Raw genomic sequence first — 23,302 nt, forward strand, 5'->3', positions numbered from 1 at the left:
CTGACCTCACCTGGGGTTACTGCTGCAATCCCGCTGCTGGCTGTCTGTGTGCCGTTTCCAGAGCCCCCTCACCCCAGCCACACGTGGCCGGCAAAGGGGACCCCGTGGGGCGGCCGTCATATGGAGGCGACGGGGTCCACACCGAGACCTCCCCCCCCCCACGTAACATGGCCGCTGTGTTACTCAGCGTCTCGATGACGTCGGAGGGGCGGGGCATGGTGACGATGGCGACGGTGACGTCACGACGGTGATGGTGTTGATGTTGAAAGATGATGGTGGTGGTGTAAATTTTGATTTAAAGCTTTCGTGACTGCAGGGATTCATATTATTGGTTCTTTCGGTAAAGTCACGTAGAAGGGAAATAACAAAAAAAAATATATAAATATATTTCCCCCCTTTTAAAAAATATAAATATATTTTTTTATTAAAAATAATAATTATTTTATTATGTTTTATTTTTATTATTTTATTACTTCCCTTCTACGTGACTTTACCGAAAGAACCAAGAATATGATGATGGTGGTGGTCGCGAGGTCTTGTGGAGAGGGGTTTGGTTGAGCGACCCGAGTTCGATTCCAACTCACGACCACCGACACCACAGTGACGATTATTAGAGCCCCTAGGTCGACTCAGCCTCAAACGAGTGCATGGTGCGGTGCGTAAACATCGCCACTGGGGAGACAAAGGCGGTCGGGCGTGGTGCTGGCCACCCAACCCCCTTGTGCCACAGTGTCGGCCTTCACAGGTGCTCGCTAACAGCACTTTCCTCAACAATCTGCTTCCGGCTATCCGGGAGGGATCTTTGCTCTTGGTGATGGTGCAGCACCCCTAAATGACGACCCCCATTCACGCTCCCCAACAAAATCATCCCCCTCGTCACTAGGGGGGTCTTCCACGATCTGGGAGGGGGGGGGGTCTCTTGAGGGACACGTGGGATTGCTGGGGACCGGCGACAAGGAGTCTTGAAAGCTGACGGGGACCTGGGGATCGGTGACTCGGACCGAGGGATTCAGAGGGAGACACCTGGAATTGGGTGCAGAGACCACGGCACGTGGCGAGCCAGCCGGGCACAGTCTGAAGCGAAGGTGGAGAGAGTTTGGGGGGACAGGGGGGGTAGGGGGGTGGGGGACATGGGGGGTGAGTTTAGGGGGACAGGGGGGTGGGGGGACAGGGAGGTTTGGGGGGGTGGGGGGACAGGGAGGTTTGGGGGGGTGGGGGGACAGGGGGGCTTGGGGGGGTGGAAGGACAGGGGGGGTGGGGGGACAGGGGGGCTTGGGGGGGTGGGGGGACAGGGGGGGTGGGGGGACAGGGGGGGTGGGGGGACGGGGGGGACAGGGGGGCTTGGGGGGGTGGGGAAACAGGGGGGGCTTGGGGGGGTGGGGGGACAGGGGGGGTGTGGGGACGGGGGGGACAGGGGGGCTTGGGGGGGTGGGGGGACAGGGGGGGTGGGGAAACAGGGGGGGCTTGGGGGGGTGGGGGGACAGGGGGGGTGGGGGGATGGGGGGGACAGGGGGGCTTGGGGGGGTGGGGGGACAGGGGGGGGTGGGGAAACAGGGGGGGCTTGGGGGGGTGGGGGGACAGGGGGGGTGGGGGGACGGGGGGGACAGGGGGGCTTGTGGGTGAGATTGAGGGGATCTCGGGGACTCCGAGGGGGGCGGTCCCCACTGCCACGTCCGCGGCTTCCCGCTTCCCGCGCCCTTCCACAGCCCAGCCGCCCTCTCTGCACCTTGTGGCGTGGCACTGCCCAGCATCAACATCTCCCACCACCCCACAGTGTGTTATTGTTAACAAGATATAATATAAACTTTATTTCGATAGTTTTTTTTGGTATTCGACAAGAGAGCCCCCCCCCCCCGACGCCGCTGCTGCTGCTGACTTCCGTTGCGGCCTACTAATCGCCGCGGGCCGATCGCGCGCGTTCCCCGGCGGGGCGACTAGGCAAGACCCCGGGGAGGTGGTCGGGGGGTGTCCGGTCTCGGGGACTCGAGGCGCGTCTCTCTCTGTGTGTGCACCCCCCGTGTCTCGTTTCTATCATCCCCTCGGCATCCCCTCGGGGTCTCTTCCACCATCCACCTCCCTCGTTCCGTGCGAAGATGGCCGTGACGAGCTGGGGGCTGACGATAAACATCGTGAACAGCATCGTCGGCGTGAGCGTGCTGACGATGCCCTACTGCTTCAAGGAGGTGAGGGGGGCTTCGTGTGGTGGGCAGCAGGGGGGACTGTGCTGCTCTACGAGTTCACGGGTGGTCAGGAGAAGAGGGGGGTCCCATCGAGGCAACGATTCGCGTGGTTCTGCGTCAAGTCTGGACACCCTCTCGACGAGGGTTCCAATGCGTGTTCTACTTTGACGCGTGTCACACCTGTGACTCGTGTTCTCTCTCGTTCATCCTCTCTGTCTCATGTTCCACGGTGGCGAGATCTTAACTCACCTCGCCTGTCTTCTTGGTTCTTTCGGTAAAGTCACGTTAGAAGGGAAGTAATACAATAATAAAAATAAAACATAATAAAATAATTCTCACGACGTTTCGTCCTCAGGTGAAGACCAGGTCTGTCGGGGAGACAGCGTCTGTCTCCCCGACAGACCTGTTCTTCAACTGAGGCCGGCTGCTTGCGTTGTGGCCGAAACGTCGTGAGAATTATTTTATTATGTTGTATTATTTTATTACTTCCCTTCTACGTTACTTTACCGAAAGAACCAAGAAGATGAATCCCTGCAGTCACGAAAGCTTTAAATCGAAATTTAACCTCACCTGCTATGCAAGGAGATCGTGTGTTCGATGCCCACCGTGATCTCACGCCTGTAATATTTGGAGTTTTTGCATGTCTCTCTCTCCCCCCCCCCGTGGTCGCGTGGATTTTTCTCCGGGTCCTCCGGGTTTCTTTAAACATTTAGAAACGCGCGTTTTGAGTTTTATATGCGACTGATATAATTGTCCGCGTGATAAGCCACTTTGTTGAGTTGTTATCTGTGGCCAGGTCGCTATGTAGCTCAGTGGGTCTTACCTGGTAAAATAAAATAGTTACTTTTTAATAGTTCCACGTGTCTGTCTAATATTCTACTGGAACACGTGTCTCTGTGTCTCATGTACCACGTGTCCCTGTGTCTCTTGTCCCACGTGTGCTTGTGTCTCATCTACCACGTGTCTCTGTGTCTCATGTACTACGTGTCTCTGTGTCTCATGTACTACGTGTCTCTGTGTCTCATGTACCACATGTCTCTTGTCCCACGTGTCCCTGTGTCTCATGTACCACGTGTCCCTGTGTCTCATCCCACTGGGATGTTTGCACACAGCGTTGGTGTACGGTGCTTTTTCTGCAATATTTTGCTGTCTTTTCTTGGATTTTCTGTTTGCACTTAGTCACTTTAAGATGTTTTCTTGTTCATGTTTTTTGTTTGTTGCGGTTGCACCCAATTCAAGAGCCGAATGGCTCACAGGGCTATACCTAATAAATTAACTTGAACTTGAACTCATGTTCCACGTGTCCCTGTGTTTCATGTTCCACGTGTCTCTGTGTTTCATGTTCCACGCGTCCATTGTCTTTTTTTCCACGTGTCCCTGTGTCTCATGTTCCACGTGTCCCTGTGTCTCATGTACCACGTGTCCCTGTGTCTCATGTACCACGTGTCCCTGTATCTCTTGTACCACGTGTCTCTGTGTTTCATGTACCACGTGTCTCTGTGTTTCATGTCCCACGTGTCTCTGTGTTTCATGTACCACGTGTCTCTGTGTTTCATGTCCCACGTGTCCCTGTGTCTCTTGTACCACGTGTCCCTGTGTCTCATGTACCACGTGTCCCTGTATCTCTTGTACCACGTGTCTCTGTGTTTCATGTACCACGTGTCTCTGTGTTTCATGTACCACGTGTCTCTGTGTTTCATGTCCCACGTGTCCCTGTGTCTCTTGTACCACGTGTCCCTGTGTCTCATGTACCACGTGTCCCTGTATCTCTTGTACCACGTGTCTCTGTGTTTCATGTACCACGTGTCCCTGTGTCTCATGTACCACGTGTCCCTGTGTCTCATGTACCACGTGTCCCTGTGTCTCATGTACCACGTGTCCCTGTATCTCTTGTACCACGTGTCTCTGTGTTTCATGTACCACGTGTCTCTGTGTTTCATGTCTCACGTGTCCCTGTGTCTCTTGTACCACGTGTCCCTGTGTCTCATGTACCACGTGTCCCTGTATCTCTTGTACCACGTGTCTCTGTGTTTCATGTACCACGTGTCCCTGTGTCTCATGTACCACGTGTCCCTGTGTCTCATGTACCACGTGTCCCTGTGTCTCATGTACCACGTGTCTCTTGTCCAACGTGTCCCTGTGTCTCATGTACCACGTGTCCCTGTGTCTCATCCCACTGGGATTTTTGCACACAGTGTTGGTGTACGGTGCTTTTTCTGCAATATTTTGCTGTCTTTTCTTGGATTTTCTGTTTGCACTTAGTCACTTTAAAATGTTTTCTTGTTCATGTTTTTTGTTTGTTGCAGTTGCACCCGATTCAAGAGCCGAATGGCTCACAGGGCTATACCTAATACATTAACTTGAACTCATGTTCCACGTGTCTCTGTGTTTCATGTTCCACGTGTCCATTGTCTCTTGTTCCACGTGTCCATTGTCTCATGTCCACGTGTCCATTGTCTCTTGTTCCACGTGTCCCTGTGTCTCATGTTCCATGTGTCTCATGTTTCACTTCAGAGACATATCAGACGTGTCTCGGGTTCCACTTGATGGGTTTGGATGGGGCCGCCCACCCCACGTGTTCACTGGCTTGTAGAGGTCATTGCCCACTCACAGCTGTGTCCCGTCTCACTGCCCGACAATAACAGCCTCACGTCACCTGCAGCATCTCCCAGCACCTGTGCGTGACAGCTCCATGCATGCATCCGTGCATGGAGATGCCTGAATGCAGTTAGATGGCTGCCCAGGGTTGCTACAGTTTCGAGAGAATGACCGAATGAAACCCACAATCTATGACTCGAATACAACTGCACAAGATGTCGACTAGACACAGACTGTGACTGAAATATATCTCCTGACAACACCCACCCTTTCTCCATGGTGCCAGCCTTTAGAGGTGCTCGTGAACAGAATTTTCCTAAACAATCTAATTAAGCTACTCCGGGGATCGTGCGTTGGGAGCGGCAGTGCAGTGTCTAGCGCGTACTGTGCTACGAACCTGGCAACCTGATTTCGATTCCTACTCACGACCAACACAAGTGACGATTATCTGAGCCGACTCGGCCTCAAATGATTACCCGGTGCAGTGTGTAAACATCAGCACGGGGGGGGATCTTTGACTTTGTATGTGCGCAGTGTGGTGTGGTGCTGGGCACGGCGCTGCTCCTCTTCTGCGCATGGATGACGCACCAGACCTGCATGATGCTCGTCAAGACGGCCTTCGCCACCAAGCGCCGCACCTACGTCGGCCTGGGTACCCAGCGCTCATCCCTCTGCGCCGCACGCCCCACCGCGCCACCCGCCCCACCGCGCCACCCGCGGGCATGAAAAGAGTTGTTATCTTTAACAAGAGCCGCGCCGTTAATCAGAGCGATAACGATGACGTTACTTTGCGCAGAACTTCCAATGGAACCCTCCAGATTAACACGTAGGCTTTCGTGACCAGATCGCGTTATTTATAAATGTGTCGTAACCCTCCACCACCCGACACGGCCAAACAGTAAAAAATGTGTCACGTTTTCAAAGGACAAAATAATTCACTTCTTTAGCCCACCAGATTAAAAAAAATCTAATGTTTTTTTCACACATCCCATCAGACACACGGCCTTCTGGGAGCGCATGACCGTTACGGTTGGCTACTTACGGTGCGAAAGAAGTTGGATTATCATGATAGTTTCCATTTGTGTACGTTTGAAATGTAGAGTAAAATGTGTTTTGACATGCGCATGTGTGTGCGTGTATCTCAGCCTACCAGGCATATGGGCATCCGGGGAAGCTGCTTGTTGAGGCCAGGTGAGAACTGAACGGCCAGCAGTGTTAAGTGTGACTTGCTCGTTCATTCATTATCTTTAACTACTCACAGACCACTCCCCGGAGTTGCAAATCCATCTCAATAATCGATTCCTTTTCCTGTTGTTTGAATAGTTTCTTATTTTTCTACCTGGTTTGTTTAATTTATCTTCGTTAGTGAGAGAATATTGTATTCGCTCATATTTAATGATAAATAAATAATGTACAGCCCTTTGTTAAGCCACTTGAGGAGGAAGGCTTCCCCATTCTGTGTTGATCATGAGGGTTATTCGAGCATACTTCACCATGCTGGTTAGGGCAGGTTAGTAAGGGCGGGTGCCCAGGGATGGCTTAGATATCACTGACCATGTGACATTAAGGCTAACGGAAAGAATGAGGCATGACAATCAAGACAAACAATACAAATGAGACGAGGACGGTGTTAAACAAGGCAAAACAAACGAAATGCAAAGTATCGGCTCTCTTAGAATCGGCGCGCGATCCTGCAGCGTCGTCCCTAACGCTCCTCCGTGCCGTTGTGCTGCACCCACGGTGCACCTTTCGCGGGCAGCATGATCGGCCTCATGCTGGGCACGTGCATCGCCTTCTACGTCGTCATCGCCGACCTCGGATCCAGCTTCTTCGGACGCCTCCTCGGGGTCACCGTGAGCACAGCGCACCAACACACAGACGGCCCCTAGCAGAGGAGGGGGTCCTTCGTTATTTGTAGTCATCCTTTGATTATATGTGTGTATGTTGAACTTATTTCGCACCGTACGTAGCCAACAGTGCTAATCGGAGGTGCGGGGGAAGGACAACAAACTAAACTTAACAGCAGTTCTCAAGAAATTAGTTTTCAATCTAGATGGTTTAAAAGTGCATAGCTCCAGTGGCATCCTTATATCGGAAGGAAGAGCGTTCCAGACGGCTTCTGCAGTGACCTTCTTTGTTCGATGGATAGCCAAAAGCCACTGCGACGATGACCGGAGTTTGTGTAATGGGTTTATGTTTCTTGACGAGAAGTCAGATTAATTAGTGAGATGAGAGTGAGTAGTTGTTTGTTGTTGTTTCTATGGAGGAAGTATTGCTAATTACTCATAAGTGAGTGTGTTGATTGTTGTGCCTGTTAATTGGTTAGACGAGAGTGAGTGTGTGAGTGTGGTTCGTTGTTGCTGAGGTGGAGGTCTCGTTAATTCGTGAGATGTATGTCTGTTGAACTTCTTTCTCACCGTGTGTAGCCAACCGTGCTAATCGTAGGTGCGATGAGTTGGAGTGTTGTTTTTTAATAGTTATGATCGTGGGGGAGGTGTAAGTGATTGCTAAGATGAGTGAGAGTTGTTTGTTGTTGTTGTCGTGGTGGAGGTTTCGTTTGGGTTCCGCGCGCTCCTCTTGCTGGCCGTGGCCTCGCTCATCGTGCTGCCCATCAGCCTCCAGCGCAACCTCATGGCCTCGCTGCAGGCGCTCAGCGCCATGGCGCTACTCTTCTATGCCTTCTTCGTGCTTGTGGTCAGTACCGCAGTCGCCGGCGCCTCGCAGCTCGCACGCCGATATCGACCGTCGCCAGCGCGCACCGCATTCCATCCACTGCCAGATGAGGGACCCTCTCCCTCTAGCCAGCGCTACCTCTCGCAGTCACGCGGCGCAACAATCCGGCTAGCTCCTGCGCACGAGCCGATTTCTGGCTGGGTTTAGGAAAGGTTCCATTACGTGACACAACAATCTGTCCAGCAACTGGACATGAGCTAAATCTTGTCGCTCCGTCTCCGCTAAGTCGTTCTCGTTTGGCTGTGCGGATCCAAATTGCGTTGTGCTTTTTATGAATTTTTTATTTGTATTTTTTTCTGTCTGTGGCTTTATCGAAAGACCCAAAGAATACTTGTTATGAATGTCAACTGTAGTGTTGGTGAAAGCTTAAGGTTAGGTTAGCGAACTGCCCCCCCCTGCTCCAAAATAAACGTTCCCATTTAGACATTCTTTACATTCACATTACATTGTATTGACTTAGACAGAGGCCATTGGACTCTCATAGAGACTCGTATACCCACACAGGAACCCACAGACTTGCATAGAGACCTACAACTGCCTTTATAAAAATAAATATGGCTGTTCCTGTCCAGCTTCTTGATATCCAGTCACGTTTAGACAGGGTGATGTAAATCCACATTGCTGTTGTGTTGTATAAGAAATACTGTTGAGATTTGTGGCCAGGTTACTGTGTGTGTGTGAACCTCTGTGGTGCTGCCTCACCCACTCACTTCTTCTGCCATTACTAACGCTGCACAGACCATGGCCTCCGTGGTCCTGTCATGGCTTCCACAGCTCCAGCAAGCGTGTGCGTACATGTGCGTGCGAGCGTGTGTGCAGGCATTTCTGTGCGTGTGAGCGTGTGCGCTTGTGCAGGCGTGCCCATGTGTGTGTCTGTGCGCGCGTGCGTGTGTCCAAGCATACGTGTTCGTGTGTGTGTTCCTGCTTGTGTGTGTTCGTGCTTGTGTGCGTGCGCCTGTGTTCGTGCTTGCGTATGTGCACGTGTGTTCGTGCTTGCGTACGTGCGCGTGTGTTCGTGCTTGCGTACGTGCGCGTGTGTTCGTGCTTGTGTACGTGCGCGTGTGTACGTGCAAATGTGTTCGTGCTTGTGCGCGTGTGTTCGTGCTTGTGCGCGTGTGTTCGTTCGTGTGTGCCGTGCGAGAAAACCCCTCTGGCGTGCTTTGCGTTGCCTTAGATAGCTCTCACATCCCTGCGTTACGGCCTCTTTGCGGGCGGATGGATGAGACGAGTGCACTATTGGCGCCCGGCCGGGACCTTCCGCTGCCTGGCGCTCTTTGGCACAACCTTCCTGTGCCACCCGTAAGTAGCCGGGCCCGTTTGTACGGCGTCGGCCGAGGCACGCCGCCGCCCCCACTTTGATCGGCGGGAGCAGAGAGCCAAATCTCGGCCATTTCACCGCCGCTCTCCTGGCCAGAAAATGTACCGGACAATCCTAACAATGATTGGCGATGGCGCGAGTAGTTCTGACGTCGCCGAGTGGCGCAGGGCGTCCTACGGGTGTCCGCTCCTCGCCGATTAAACCGCGGGCCGCGGCGTTGCTTGTGCCGACATGTGGCTGCGTGAGCGGCGGTTGGGCGGTAAGGCCCTGCCGTCTTCTCTCTCTCTCTCTCTCTCTCGCGCGCGAGAAGGCCAGCGTGGATCAGGGGCGCGGCTTGGGCTAATGACGCGAGGCTGCGGCTGGAACGGCTAGGCTCACGAACCGCCTCGTCGCGCGATTTACAAACCACGGTGACGAGAGGCGGACGCGTGGCTCGGAGGTCAGAGACACGCAGGGCCACCTGCTGAGATCCTGAGTTTGAGTTTTCGGCTGCTTTCGGTCGCCAGTATGGAAGCGACTTCAAAAGCAGTTCTATGATATCTGCTTCCATGGGGTAGAACACCCCTCTCTGAATGGGCCGACGGCACCATTGGAAATATAATGGGAACTCAAGAGTGAGAAAGTGTACTGTTCTCTGGCTTGAGACGTGGCGGGTCAATTGAACAATCCCGGGTGCGTCGAGTGTACTCCGTCGATGTCGCTGGCGCCGGGGTTATCCGTGAGCGCAGCCGTCCCAGCGCAGCGAGCAGCGCCAGCATCCGTTTCCAAACCCCACCGGCGCGTTCCTTCGGTCATCGCCCGCCCCCTCCCCTCCTGTACTCCCGAGCCAGTGCCCTCTCCTTCCTCCTCGTCCCCGTGATGCTGGGAAAGGCTCCGGGCAGCAGGCTATTTATTTATTTACTTTGGTGGCGCAAGCGAGTCGAGTCGAGCCAAACTCAGGGCGTGTTTGCCTTCGCCAAACAGATGGCCTGCCTGTGCTTCTCCCATGAGATTCTAACCGAGCAGTGGAGGTGCAAGCTGGTCCTCTCGCACTGGGGCACGGGCCTTTTCCACAGCTTCTCCATCTTCAGCATGGCCTTCGGATGTCAGTCGTGAGTACGCGCATCCGTCGCCCAGTCCTCGCCTCCATGCCTCCACCCCAGCCACCAATCGCTACCGGCGTCTGGGTCCGTCACGTGACCCTGTTGGGCCCTTGCCCAGGCCTTAACCCTCACCATGGTGTCTGTCTTGTTGTTGTTGTTTATGTTGTTATGGTTGTTGTGCGTCTGTGCGTCTGCCTGCCTGTGCATACAGTGCCATGCTGTTGTCCATGTGCTTTCGTGTGGAAGGTGCTCCTTAACTGCACTTTCCCCAACAGCCTGTGTAGTAGGCTATGTGGTGGGGGACCTTTGTGTCTCCCGCCGAGGCTCCTGTCCTGTGTATCTGGGGGTCGGCTCGCTTCACTGTGAACATTACGGCGTGTAGTGATGGTAGCGAGCGCGCAGGGCAACGAGCGCCCAGTTAGCCTCTTAAGTCCATCCCCGGCCCCGTGGCTGATCAGTGGTCAAGTGAGCGTCCCGCAGTCGGGAGGTTGCGAGTTCTACATCCGGCTTGCGGGTTGACTCAGCCCGTCGTTCCTCCTCGATCGAGAACATGGAGGCAGCTTGGCGGGGATGTACGTCGCGGTCGTCCTAAGGATAGACTCGCCCCTGCCATAGGAAAGTGGAATTTCCAACACTGGCTCAGGTTTGTGGAGTGGAGATGAGCATCACATGCCTCAGTGCTCATGTAGGCTGCAGATCGTTCTGACTAATTTAATTATCATTTGTTTTCGTGGCTCCTTGATTTATAACCAGAGCCCACTTAGACTGATTGGCTACTTTCCATGGGAGACCTGGGCCATCCGGTGCACTCAAGGATCAAGTGAATGTTGCAGTAAAAGGTCGATAACGACCATGTGCAAAACCTTTCCATGACGAGAGATCGCCGAGCAGGACAAGTTACGGTGTCCGCCCTGCCCTGCTTGTGTCGGCGTCTGTGAGCCGCACAGCCGCACAGCCGCGTCTGTGAATCGATGTCGCAAACTGAAAACTCTTGCGTCATCGCCAGTGGCGCCGGCTCGTGCAGATTTAGCCGCCGAGTTGGCACGCGATTTGCGCCGGCGACGGCACCCATTGTGCCCGTCGCCTCTGCCGGGTGTTCCCCCCCCTCACCCCGACCACTCCCTCCCACACTCCCTTCCACGGCGCTCGCAATGGGCATCACCGTTCCCTGTCTCCCAGCTGGCCGGTGCTGTCAGTGCCATGATCCGCGTGCTGCCGGCTCTGCCTGGCAGCACCGTGGCCAGGCGGGGCACCTCTCTTGGGGAGCTCTCAGTCCCTCCGTTTGTCGTTTCTTGTGAGGTTGCCTTGGCCTCCCTCCACCGCCACGCTTGCTGCCACCGCCACCGCTGGCGCTGCTGCAAAATCCCCGGCCTTTGGTGTGCGTCGTGGGAGCTTCTGGAGATGTCTGCCCTTCTAACAGCTTTGCTGGTGCATTCTGGGAATGGCTGAGCGTGACTTGACCCCTGCGGTGGGGTCACGCTCGCCGCGCTTGGTCGGCATGCAACGACGCGTCAAATCACCAATTTACAGTCCATTGCTGTGCTTGCGGTGATGCCGCGCATCGCGTCGTGTAAGCGAGAATCGATCCGATACGATCGTGCGAGTTGGACGCAACTGATGTGCTCGTCACACGTCGAAGTCAGCGGAATCCAATGAAGTCGTTGGCATGAGATTCGATAACATCCAATTTACGCAAGTTAAATGCAACTTACAGTTAAACTTAACGCCGATGAGCGAGTCGGAGCACACGATGCAAACGAGACGTGCAGAATCGGTAGTTTAACCACACCGTGCTCTCTGCTCATGCCGGCGGGTCGTCGTTACGTGCTTGGCGCTCGCGAGCCCCCGTCCCTCCTTGCCTCGCCTGCGCCGTCTTCGCGGCGCCGGAGCACAAGGCCACGGGAGGGAGAAACCTCCCTTGATTCTAGATTTGAAGCTTTCGTGACTGCAAGGATTCATACTCTTAGTTCTTTCGGTAAAGTCACGTAGGTAAAAAATGAAATTAAAATTAATAAAAACAATAAAATCACGACGTTTCGGAGGCAACACAAGCAATTGATACAGATTTTTTGCTGTGACAGTTTCACCTGAAGACAGAAGCTTGTGTTGCCTCCGAAACGTCGTGATTTTATTGTTTTTATTAATTTTAATTTCATTTTTTACCTACGTGACTTTACCGAAAGAACTAAGAGTATGAAACCTCCCTTGGCCCGCGGTACACGCCGAGACCCCTCGTCGTGTACCGATGAGGCCCGGTGGCCTAGACGGTCACCACAGTGTGCACTGTTGGTCGTGGCGAGGCCGCGCCCGTGCTTGCGTGAGCGATGGCGCTGGAGGGGAGGGGCTGTGGCCGGGTCCCCGAGGTAAATTTTCCCGACGCTCTTCACGTGGTGAGCGTGGTGGCTCGGGGGGTCGGAGATGCTGAGCTGTGACTTCTGTGATTGTATGAAATCCGTGACCTCTAGTGTAGTTTCTACTTTGAACTCATTCACAGCATCCTAAATACACTTTTTCAACAGAATATTAAGTGGACGTGTTTTTCCCATTATGGTGCTTTTACAAAAGAGGTCTGGAGCGTTGAGCCAGCACCAATGGGAACCTGGGTTCAAATCCGGGTTCAGCCGCTGCTCGCGATTAAACCGGGTTCTCATGATGTGGCGTTCTTACCCTGGTGACGAACGAATCACAAACTAAACATCTCGTTCAATTTCGGGCGTCTTTGACATTTTATTTGACCAATTTCCAGCTCTAAGAAAAATAATAGATTGCATTTCTATGATGCGCAATTATCACTGCCACAGTGGGCACGTGTGGATCAGAGGTCGCTTGAGTGGATCTCCGAAGCAGCTCTGTGATCTTTGTCTTCCGCGAGTCGCTCGCCAACACACGAAGTGATGCACTGCCCACTGAGAGAGGTCCAATTGGACACTTGAGATGGTGAAATGAAGCCACTCGCACAGTTGCAAGATTACATTTTGCAAAACGCCAAACAAACGTCGACAGGGAGTGAATTGTCAATTAACGAGAGTGACGTAGTAATAACCAGCGCTACCCGCCAGTGTGCGAACATCGTGAAAATTATGCCCCCCCCCCTCCCTCTCACCATGAATCCACAACCCCCCCCACCACACTAACACCATCACTCCCAGCATTCCCTGCTTTGCGCACGACGCAGAAGCACTTGTTAGCCGCTTCTCCTCGTTGTTCTGCTTCTGCCCATCGCTCCCTCCCTCCGTCGCTCCCTCCCCATCTACGGCGGCGTTGGGGCTCCGTCGTGTGGCTCGGGAGAGCGAGTGGCGTTGGAAACAGATGCAGGCTGAGATCGTCGTCGGCGGCGGCGCGCGTTTTTTTAAGCTCTTCCAATTGCGCCATCGTCGTGCCGCCCGCGCCGTGACCTCTGACCTCCCCCCCCGCCGGCCACAGGCAGGTGCTGCCGACATATGACTCGCTGGACGAGCCGTCCGTCAAGCACATGAGCTCCATATTCAGCCGTGCGCTCAAGATCGTTTACACGTTCTACATTGCCGTGAGTGGACACGCTCACTCGATTGCACTCTTGCACTCGCTCACGGTAACACGTTCCACCTTCCACGTTTAATAGTTTAACAAATGAAATAAATACGGACCTTCTAAAGTTGTCAAACATGTCACTGGGCAAGTTGGCCACTCGGTATACCGATGCTGGGTCCGTAACTCAAAGTTGTAATCGCTCCCTAATCTGCATCACGGGGCTTTGGGCCTGTTCTCCACAACTCTGTTTATAAACAAAACACCTTCCACAACCTCCACCCCCCCCTGCCCTCTCCCTCGCTGCCGGCGGCTCCAGGTCGGGTTTTTTGGCTATGCGAGCTTCACGGACGAGATCGCCGGGAATGTCCTGATGAACTTCCCGTCGAACGTGGTAACGGAGGCGATCCGCATGGGCTTCGTCCTCTCCGTGGCCGTCTCCTTCCCCATGATGATCCTGCCCTGCCGCCAGGCGCTCAACACCCTGCTCTTCGAGACGCAGGTGGGTGTGCCCGGGTGCCACCCTGCCTCGGCCGGGTGGCACGCGCGGGGCTGGCTGGTTGCGTCTCAGGGCTGGGTGGATCTCGCTAAGGGCTGGGTGTCACTCAGGGCTGGGTGTCAATCAGGGCTGGGTGTCACTCAGGGCTGGTTGTCACTCAGGGTTGGGTGTCAATCAGGGCTGGGTGTCACTCAGGGCTGGGTGTCACTCAGGGCTGCGGGTCACTCAGGGCTGGGTGTCACTCAGGGCTGGGTGCCACTCAGGGCTGGGTGTCACTCAGGGTTGGGTGTCAATCAGGGCTGGGTGTCACTCAGGGCTGGGTGTCACTCAGGGCTGGGTGTCACTCAGGGCTGGGTGTTACTCAGGGCTGGGTGCCACTCAGGGCTGGGTGTCACTCAGGGTTGGGTGTCAATCAGGGCTGGGTGTCACTCAGGGCTGGGTGCCACTCAGGGCTGGGTGTTACTCAGGGCTGGGTGCCACTCAGGGCTGGGTGCCACTCAGGGCTGGGTGTTACTCAGGGCTGGGTGCCACTCAGGGTTGGGTGTCAATCAGGGCTGGGTGTCACTCAGGGCTGGGTGTCACTCAGGGCTGGGTGTCACTCAGGGCTGGGTGTCACTCAGGGCTGGGTGTCACTCAGGGTTGGGTGTCAATTAGGGTTGGGTGTCAATTAGGGCTGGGTGTCACTCAGGGCTGGGTGTGACTCAGGGCTGGGTGTCACTCAGGGTTGGGTGTCAATCAGGGCTGGGTGTCACTCAGGGCTGGGTGTCACTCAGGGTTGGGTGTCACTCAGGGCTGGGTGTCACTCAGGGCTGGGTGTCACTCAGGGCTGGGTGTCACTCAGGGCTGGGTGTCACTCAGGGCTGGGTGTCACTCAGGGTTGGGTGTCAATCAGGGCTGGGTGTCACTCAGGGCTGGGTGTCACTCAGGGCTGGGTGTCACTCAGGGCTGGGTGTCACTCAGGGCTGGGTGTCAATCAGGGCTGGGTGTCACTCAGGGCTGGTTGTCACTCAGGGTTGGGTGTCAATCAGGGCTGGGTGTCACTCAGGGCTGGGTGTCACTCAGGGCTGGGTGTCACTCAGGGCTGCGGGTCACTCAGGGCTGGGTGTCACTCAGGGCTGGGTGCCACTCAGGGCTGGGTGTCACTCAGGGCTGGGTGACACTCAGGGCTGGGTGTCACTCAGGGCTGGGTGTCACTCAGGGCTGGGTGTCAATTAGGGCTGGGTATCACACAGGGCTGGGTGTCACTCAGGGCTGGGTGTCACTAAGGGCTGGGTGTCACTCAGGGCTGGGTGTCAATTAGGGCTGGGTGTCACACAGGGCTGGGTGTCACTAAGGGCTGGGTGTCACTCAGGGCTGGGTGTCACTCAGGGCTGGGTGTCACTCAGGGCTGGGTGTCACTCAGGGCTGGGTGTCACTCGGCTGGGTGTCAATCAGGGCTGGGTGTCACTCAGGGCTGGGTGTCAATTAGGGCTGGGTGTCACTCAGGGCTGGGTGTCACTCAGGGTTGGGTGTCACTCAGGGCTGGGTGTCACTCAGGGCTGGGTGTCACTCAGGGCTGGGTGTCACTCAGGGCTGGGTGTCAATCAGGGTTGGGTGTCAATTAGGGCTGGGTGTCACTCAGGGCTGGGTGTCACTCAGGGCTGGGTGTCAATCAGGGCTGGGTGTCACTCAGGGCTGGGTATCACTCAGGGCTGGGTGTCACTAAGGGCTGGGTGTCACTCAGGGCTGGGTGTCACTCAGGGCTGGGTGTCACTAAGGGCTGGGTGTCACTCAGGGTTGGGTGTCACTCAGGGCTGGGTGTCACTCAGGGCTGGGTGTCAATCAGGGCTGGGTGTCACTAAGGGCTGGGTGTCACTCAGGGCTGGGTGTCACTAAGGGCTGGGTGTCACTCAGGGCTGGGTGTCAATTAGGGCTGGGTGTCACTCAGGGCTGGGTGTCACTCAGAGTTGGCTGAGACTTTTCTCAAGTGCAGATAGAGACTTCGTGTGTGTGTGTGTACATGTGTGTGTGTGTACATGTGTGTGGGGAGCGGTAGTGCAGCGGTTAGTGCGCTGCGCTACGAACCCAGCGATCCAGAGTTCAATTCCCGCTCACGGCCAACACCACTGACGATTATCTGAAGCGGTGTTGGGCCTACCCTAGGTCGACTCAACCTCAAATTCGTACCTGGTGCCACGTGTGAACTTTGCCACTCGGCAAACAAAGGCGGTCGGGCGTAATGTTGGCCATCCACCCCCTCGTGTGCAGTGGGCCTTCATAGGTGCTCCCTAACAACACTTGCCCCAACAGTCTTTTAAGGCTATACGGGGGGATCTTTGTTTGTCTTTGTACTTGTGTGTACGTATTTGTGCGTGTGTGTGTATGTTCGTGTGTGTCCCACCTGACACGGAGCACTCCCACTCTATAGAATCCTTTCGCTGTAATTTGGTTTCTATTTTAACTCGGGAAGTCGCGCGGAAACACAGTGACGGGGGGGACAGCTGTGAAAGGTCACAATTCTGTCACCGGTTCTAATGACATCAAACCCCCCTCTCCCTTCCCTCCCACGACCCCCCCCCCCCCAACGCGTGTCCCCGCAGCAAAAGGACGGCACGTTCACGGCGACGGGCTTCATGCCGCCGCTGCGGTTCAAGGTGGTGACGGCACTCATTGTGTTCTCCACCATGCTGGTCAGCGTGTTCGTGCCCAACGGTGAGTGCCAACCACCTCCCCCCCCCCTCCACCACCCCCTCGACTAATCCCCTCTCCATCTCTGCTTCCCAGCGCTCCGGGCACGGTTCAGGGTCCATGCAGTGCTATACCCACTAGCCTAGGCGGGTGGTGCGGGGGAGGGCGGCGCGTGAAGGTGCCCGGTGACGGTGTGGAGCGGTGGCGGTCGTGCGCGTTGGTGGTCTGGTGCGTGGTGACGTTGGTGATGGCGTGCGGTGACTGTGCGGTGTGGCGGCGTGTGGTGACGACGTGGCAGTGTGCGGTGACTGTGCGGTGACTGTGCGGTGTGGTGACGACGTGGCAGTGTGCGGTGACTGTGCGGTTGTCGTGTGCGGGGTGGTGGTTTCCTGGCAGTTGAGACGATTCTGGGACTGACCGGAGCCACCATGGGCAGCCTCATCTGCTTCATCTGCCCGGCGCTCATCTACCGCCGGCTCCACAAGGACGGCTTCATCGCACAGGCACGCACACACAGACGCAGAACCCCCGTGGAGCCCGCACAGGCTGTGTCGTTAGCGAGTAGCACCTATGAAGGCTGGCACGGCACACACGAGAGGGGGTGGCCTGGCGAGCACTACGCCTTTGTGGCCATCTCCCAGCGAGGATGTTTACACACCGCACCAGGTACTTGGTAAAGAGTCAAACTCTGACTTGGCACGTGTGTGTGCGTGTGTGCAGCTGGTGCTATGGGTGGGGCTGGTGGTGCTGGTGGTGAGCACTATCAGCACCCTGTCCCCGGCATCGCCGGAGAAGCTCGTGCCAGCCCCAACGCCGGCCCGGACCGGGATGCTGGACCTCGATGTGGCGCTGGCGCCTGAGCTCCGCGACGCGAACCGCGGTGCCGACATTCGCGCAGGTAACTCTCTCCAACGAGTGCGACGTCAGCTCCGTCGTCCATCCCTCCGTTTGTTCGTAATGGGGTCACGAAATGACGTCATGGTATCTTTAACGTGCACCCGAAGCAGCCGACGCGTGGTACTTGATGGTCAACACGAGCGACGGCAATAACCAGGGCGGCCGTTTGGATTCGAACTGCAAGTTTCCGCAAAACGCGGCGAGCGCACTCCAGCTGGGCCGCCGCGTCACCGCCCAGTTGCGCTGACGTGCCCCCCCCCCCCGTTCTCCTCCCCCACCCCCCGCGCCCCCTGCCCCCCTAAGCACCTGACGTGCTCCCAGCGGTGAACGATGCGATGGGGGCCATAGCGGCTGCAGGGGGGCGGCTCAAACTCGACTCCATGGAGGAGGGGGCGGCGGAGCCCCCCCAGATCGAGGTTCCCAAAGCGGAGTTGGAGGACAAGATTGAGGACGAGCAAGGACAGCTGCTGAGGCCGGACGATGGTGAGCGACTCTGCTGTGATGCTGTTGTCGTTTTGAGCACTTTGATGGTGGGTGCTGATGTGATGTTGGTATGATGGTGGGTGATATTGTTGTGATGCTGGTTACCTATGAAGGTCATGTTGGCCTTAATAGTTGGCCTTCATCGGTGCCCGCTATAAAAGCACTTGCCCTACCAGCCTGAAAAGGCTGTACGGGGGATCTTTGTCTTTGTTGTGATGATGGACAATGCCAAACAGATCCCGTTTCCTGTGCGTGGTTGTTGTGCCGCCAGGAGGTCAGCAGGCGCTGCAGGACGAGCATCGTCACGAGCCGCCCGTGCCGCGTGATGGTGTGCCGCTGGACCGGCCGGGGGCACCAGGTCAGAGGTCACAGGGTCATGGTGTCACGGGATTGAGCTGGGGCTGGGTGCGGGGTGGGGTTGAGCAGTGAGTGGCAACTCGCACTTTAGTCGTACGCGCTGCATTACATCGGGGAGAATTGTCTTTCACAAGATGAACAGTAATTTGTTAATTTCGTGAAATTTGTGCGTGTACCAAAATTATTTATTTTGATTTTCCTGAACAACGAGATTAAAACATTTTTTCCAGAAGACAACGCCATCATTTAGATTATGCAGCATGCCCCCAACATTTCCTGGTTGATTAATTGGCAGCGAGGCATTGCAATGGCTGGTGACGTGCATAGCTCATTATTTGGTCCACGACGCAACTATCCGGCCACATTTCTGTCGAAAGGACCCTCCACCGCCCGACGCGGCCAAACAAATGAAATTGTCACGTGGCTTACGAGCGCAGGGCCGCTGAGCTGGCGCCGCTGGACTCGTGTGTTCCAATATGGGTTGTCATCCCCAACCACAGCGAGTTGATGGTCTCGGCCCTGTCACCGCAAAAAAAAACCCTCACGGTAAATTTGGTTTGCCACGTAATTTGGCTAAATTCCGGCTCTGGGATTGAAAAAAATATCGCGCCATTTATCAGGTAATCATGGTTTCATGAAATATGGGGGTTTCTTTTGGAATAGGTCCAGTGGTTTACAGCGTACACGGAACTGAATGCACCATCGCCGTCTCAGCGTGGAGGAAGCAGTCGGGTGTCAGGTCAAGACCGATCCACATGCAACAAACAACGCCGCCACGCTTGTCATGCCGGTTTGGTCACGGGCTGATGAACCCAGATTCGAACCCAAAATCGAAGTGGAGCTGGCTCAGAGTTCTGACCTCCGAGCCACCTGACCACCTTCGTGACATGTTGTTTTTAACCGGTCCTGATCTCCACCTCTCTCTGTTTCTCAATGTAGAAAAAATAAAGGAGAGCGAGGAGCACGAGGAGATGATTCCCGATGATAAGCCTGGGCCGGTTGGTGGGGGGAGGCATGGCGGGGGGCACGGCGGGGGGCAACGCGAGGGTGACGACCACGCCCAAAACGTGGAGGGGCCGGCCATGGAGATGGAGGAGGTGGTGGCCGGGCGGCACCAGGCTGACGTGCAGGACCTTCGCGAGCTCGTGCAGGAAGAGAAGGAGAAAGCGCTGGTGCCCCCACACCGCGATGGAGGAGGCGTAGCCGGAGGCCTGGCCAAGGCCGAGGTCCGAGGTCAGGCGGCGTTGGAGGATGAGAACAAGCCGAAGGAGCCGGCAGAGCCCAAGAAGAAGGAACGCGACTTAGTGGAGAGAGAGGTTCACGTGAGAGCGCGGGCCGAGGCCGGAGGCGGCGCCGATGACGCTGCCGCCCCCCCCCCGCGGCACATCCACGCGAATGAACCGAATGCCGCCGAGGTAGCAGCAGATGACGCTGCACCAGCAGGAGCTGCCGTGGAGCCCGGCGACCAGCACCGGCGGCCGCCGGCCGAGCACGACAATAACGCCCAGCCGGTGGAGGCAGCGGCTCATGGCGAGGAGGAGAAGCCGCAGGAGAAGCCGCAGGAGAAGCCGCAGGGACAGCCGGCCGCCGGCGCCGATGTGGGCGCCGGACAGGGCGAGGGCGAGGATGGCAAGCTGGACCAGAAGCTCCTGCTCGAGGTGATCAAGCAGCAGCAGGAGCAGCAGAAGCGGCTGCTGGACCAGCAGGAGCGGCTGCTGGCCGTGATCCAGGAGCAGCACAAGGAGATGCACGGGCAGGAGAAGCTCGATAACGCTGTGCGGCATCACAGCCAGCCTGGTGTGTGGGCACTAACGCGGCCTCGCGTGCATGTCTGTGTGCGTTTGACGTTGTGTGCCTGTGTGTGGGTCTGGTCCCTCTAGCACGAGCTTAATTTGGTCTTTCCAACCTGGACTTATGTGGAGCTGAGTGGACTTGACGACAACTGGTACCAGCGGTGTTAGGTTCGGCCTCTATGGAGGAGGCTCGTGAAGGACGCTGCTCCTGGGCAGTTGGAGGGAGTCGCCCTCCAGCAACAACGGATGGCAAAGGAGCGGCGCTCACAAGAACGAGCGGAGCGCCGGGGGGGGGGCTAAAGCACAACTAGTTGGCACAGAAGAGGGCACAGGTGGTGTAGCAGCCAGTCATCTCAGTCAGGCAGCCCATGGCACCTGGGTCTGTCCCGTGACCTGCCATTGGGCGTTCGACATTTCACGTGGCCTTAAAATGCACATAGCCTGGCACAGGCGCCATGGTGACGTCACTGTCACTTAGTGGCGAATGGCGGGTATTGGTATTGCCATTTGTCTGGCCCCTGCTGTGTGCGCGTGTGTGGGTAGGATGTTTCTGTGTGTGTCTGCGTGTGTATTTGTATCTGTGTGGTTGTGGCTGCGTGCGTGCCTTTGTATATATGTGTTGGTGTTTTTGTATGTATTGTGTGGGTGTATGTTTATGTACGTGTGTTTGTGTCTGTGTGAGTGAAAACACACATGCCGTGTCATCGTGGTCAGGTTTCCTCTCTTACATTTCACAGCTCCGGAGAATGCTGATGGCAGTAAAGATACCAACGACAAACCTGGAGGAGAAGTGGATGCTGGCGTGAATCCTGCGCAGGATGTCGAGAATAGAGATGGAGCTGCTGAGCCGGCAGAGGAGGCCATGGTCAAAGTGCGCAAGGAAGAGAATCCGGCGCCTGCTGCCCCAGCCGACAAACAGCTCCACCGCGCTCCCGCTGAGCCGGGGAAGGCGTCGCACGAGGTGGAGGTCAACGTGCAGGTCGCGAGGGATGCGGATGTCGAAGGGGAGGGAAGAGGGGCGGAGGTCGCGAAGAGAAAAGAGGAGCCAGCGGCGGCGGCGGCAGTGGTGATTGATCATCGCAATCACGACGGGCACGCAAATGATCGCCACCCAGAGCACGACGCTCCTCCTGCTAAACTCGCCGAGCCACCGGCGGCGCGGAGAGAGGAGGAGGGGAATGCGGACACCGGCAAGGGCAGCGAGGTTGAGCATGCGGTGGTGGAGGTTGAGCATGCGGTGGTGGCGGACGCGCCGGGGCCGCCAGCAGAGGGTGCTGCTGCTGTGGAGGAGGAGGAGGAGAATAAAGAGGAGGATAAGCTGGACAGCCCCGATCTGCGTCGCAAGCGGAGGAGGAGGGAGTCTGAAATCGTCGCAAGTTTGGCGGCGGCGACGGCGGCGACGGCTCCCCGGAGACGCAGTCAGGAGACCGTGTTGGGGAGACTGGAGGTGGGGGCCTTGGTTCCAGCCCTGGGACCTGACACGCTCCTCCACGGGCACGAGAGCCCGGCCCGCGTCCAGGTTGCGCCGCTCGGCAGCGTCGTGCGGAAACTGAAGCAGGCCGCGGAGGCCGACGGGGGGTAGAGGCCTCGGGGTGCGCGCCGCCCCTGTCGGCGCCGTTTGCGTTCGTAACGTCGTGCCGGCCGCGGCGGTGGGGGACGCTTTGTGCGAGGTCGGACTTCCGCGCGTGACCGATGACACCTCCCCCGTTTGCGCTCTTACACGGAACCTGCCGTCCGTTAGAAATCCGTGGAAGCACCTTGTGGTCATCGGCCGTGAGAAGCCGTTCTCTTGCCCTTCGCTGCTCGGGCGAATGTCGAGCCTCTTGCTTCTTTCCCACTGCGCAACCGAGCCGTGCCATCGCAATCACACACAGTGAGCCACTGGAGACGCGTGTAGACGACGTGTGAGGACTTTGTGTTTGAGTTTTACTCGCCGACGACATCATCGTTCTCACCCCTGGCCCTGCTGGGCCCCCGAGCCAAATTCGAGTGTCCTGTGAGGCCCCTGCGGCGGCCTTGCTCAGTTTTGCTCGTGGAAAAAGGGCACAGGTGGGCTGCAGCGCTGTCATAGGCCATCGCTGGGTCTCGGCGCTTCCTTAACTCACACCACAAAGCTGGGACAGAGGCTTCTTGTTGGGCCCGACTTCATCTGCAGCGTGAGCGACGTCCTGGGCTCGTGTTGGAGGCAGAACCGCAGCACTGCAACCATAACCACAAGCCAATTTGTCCCCAGTGTTAGAGCGATCGGGTAAGTTATCACCTTGATTGGAAACAGGATTTGGACCAAATATGCATCGGCCTTCTGCCTGACGTTGCCACACAAGGTAGATGGCAGAATATCAATAATTAAAATGTGGGTTTCATGGGTGGGTATCCTGGTGGCTCGTAGGGTTCGTGCAGGGTGGGACAGGCCGAGGTGATCCCGGGTTCCCATCTGGGTGTCAGGCGCCCGTGATTAAACCGGGTTCTTGAGCGTAGCGAGTTGGTGGTGTCACCCCGTTCACCAATGACTGCACAATAAAACCCGCGGTGTTAAATGTTGTTTGTCACTTAACTCAGCGTTTTGCGGTGCTGAGAATAAAATCATTCCGATTGTTTGACGTGTGACGGACGCTGTTTGCGAGGTGTACAGGAGGCGTGTTTTAAGGTGAAAAGAGAGAGGGGGCTACACAAGTGGAATTTACTCCCCTCAATTCTGATCTGGTCTCTGCTGGTCCGTTTGAGTGGAAGAGATGGTTCAAGCTTTTTTCCATTCACGTATAACAGGAGATGAGTTCAGATTTAGCTGTGAATGTTGCTATCCATACGCCCATTAAAAAAAAAACACGTCACCAGGACGCACGTTTAAAGGGTAATTCTCACAATTATCCACGCTATCGCTCGACTGCCCTCTTTATTCGAGAGCTATTAAGGTCCATGACCTGAAACGTCGCCCATTACACGTTTTAAATTTTAAGGCCACACTTATTGACGAATGTGTAGAGTTTTGTTAATTGCCCTTATGACCACTGCAGCAACAGCAGCACCAAACAATGTACGCCGAATTTCTTTCGCACCGTACGTAGCCAACCGTGATAATTCTATAATCGGAGGCAGGGTGGGACTCTGTGAGTCTCATAGCGCCAGCTGTCAATCATCGCCTTCGCCCCACCCACCGGAAGTTTCCGCCCCTCTTCACCCCTCAGCCC

At 56.1% G+C, this 23,302-nt stretch overlaps 1 protein-coding gene across 5 annotated transcripts; it reads left to right on the top strand.

Annotated features, from left to right (window-relative positions):
- Positions 1-946: 946 nt before the first annotated feature.
- Positions 947-22,710, top strand: SLC38A10 (solute carrier family 38 member 10). 5 transcript variants are annotated; one of them, XM_078872825.1, is made up of 16 exons: positions 947-1,085; positions 2,094-2,183; positions 5,313-5,430; positions 5,924-5,969; positions 6,538-6,631; positions 7,329-7,472; positions 9,793-9,920; positions 13,335-13,437; positions 13,738-13,920; positions 16,497-16,608; positions 16,981-17,087; positions 17,305-17,482; positions 17,785-17,964; positions 18,236-18,322; positions 19,261-20,118; positions 20,852-22,710. In XM_078872825.1, exons 2-16 carry the CDS (start codon positions 2,094-2,096, stop codon positions 21,694-21,696), a joined length of 3,273 nt encoding a protein of 1,090 aa, XP_078728951.1. In that variant the 5' UTR covers positions 947-1,085; the 3' UTR covers positions 21,697-22,710. The 5 variants fall into 5 exon arrangements, with proteins under 5 accessions (XP_078728951.1, XP_078728950.1, XP_078728952.1 ...); XM_078872824.1 differs by lacking the exon at positions 947-1,085 and adding an exon at positions 1,642-1,773; XM_078872826.1 differs by lacking the exons at positions 947-1,085; positions 9,793-9,920 and adding an exon at positions 8,686-8,810 and having other exon boundaries at positions 1,642-2,183.
- The last annotated feature ends 592 nt before the right edge of the window (positions 22,711-23,302 follow it).

Source organism: Lampetra fluviatilis, chromosome 35, assembly GCF_964198595.1.
Source record: "Lampetra fluviatilis chromosome 35, kcLamFluv1.1, whole genome shotgun sequence".
Taxonomy (NCBI): Eukaryota; Metazoa; Chordata; class Hyperoartia; order Petromyzontiformes; family Petromyzontidae; genus Lampetra; species Lampetra fluviatilis.

Excerpts from the sequence above, each read along its gene's own strand:
- SLC38A10 (XM_078872825.1), top strand. The coding sequence starts at position 2,094 with ATGGCCGTGACGAGCTGGGGGCTGACGATAAACATCGTGAACAGCATC. Across the intron at positions 5,970-6,537 it reads AAGCTGCTTGTTGAGGCCAG|CATGATCGGCCTCATGCTGG; the intron begins GTGAGAACTGAA and ends TTTCGCGGGCAG. Across the intron at positions 17,088-17,304 it reads AGGACGGCTTCATCGCACAG|CTGGTGCTATGGGTGGGGCT; the intron begins GCACGCACACAC and ends GCGTGTGTGCAG.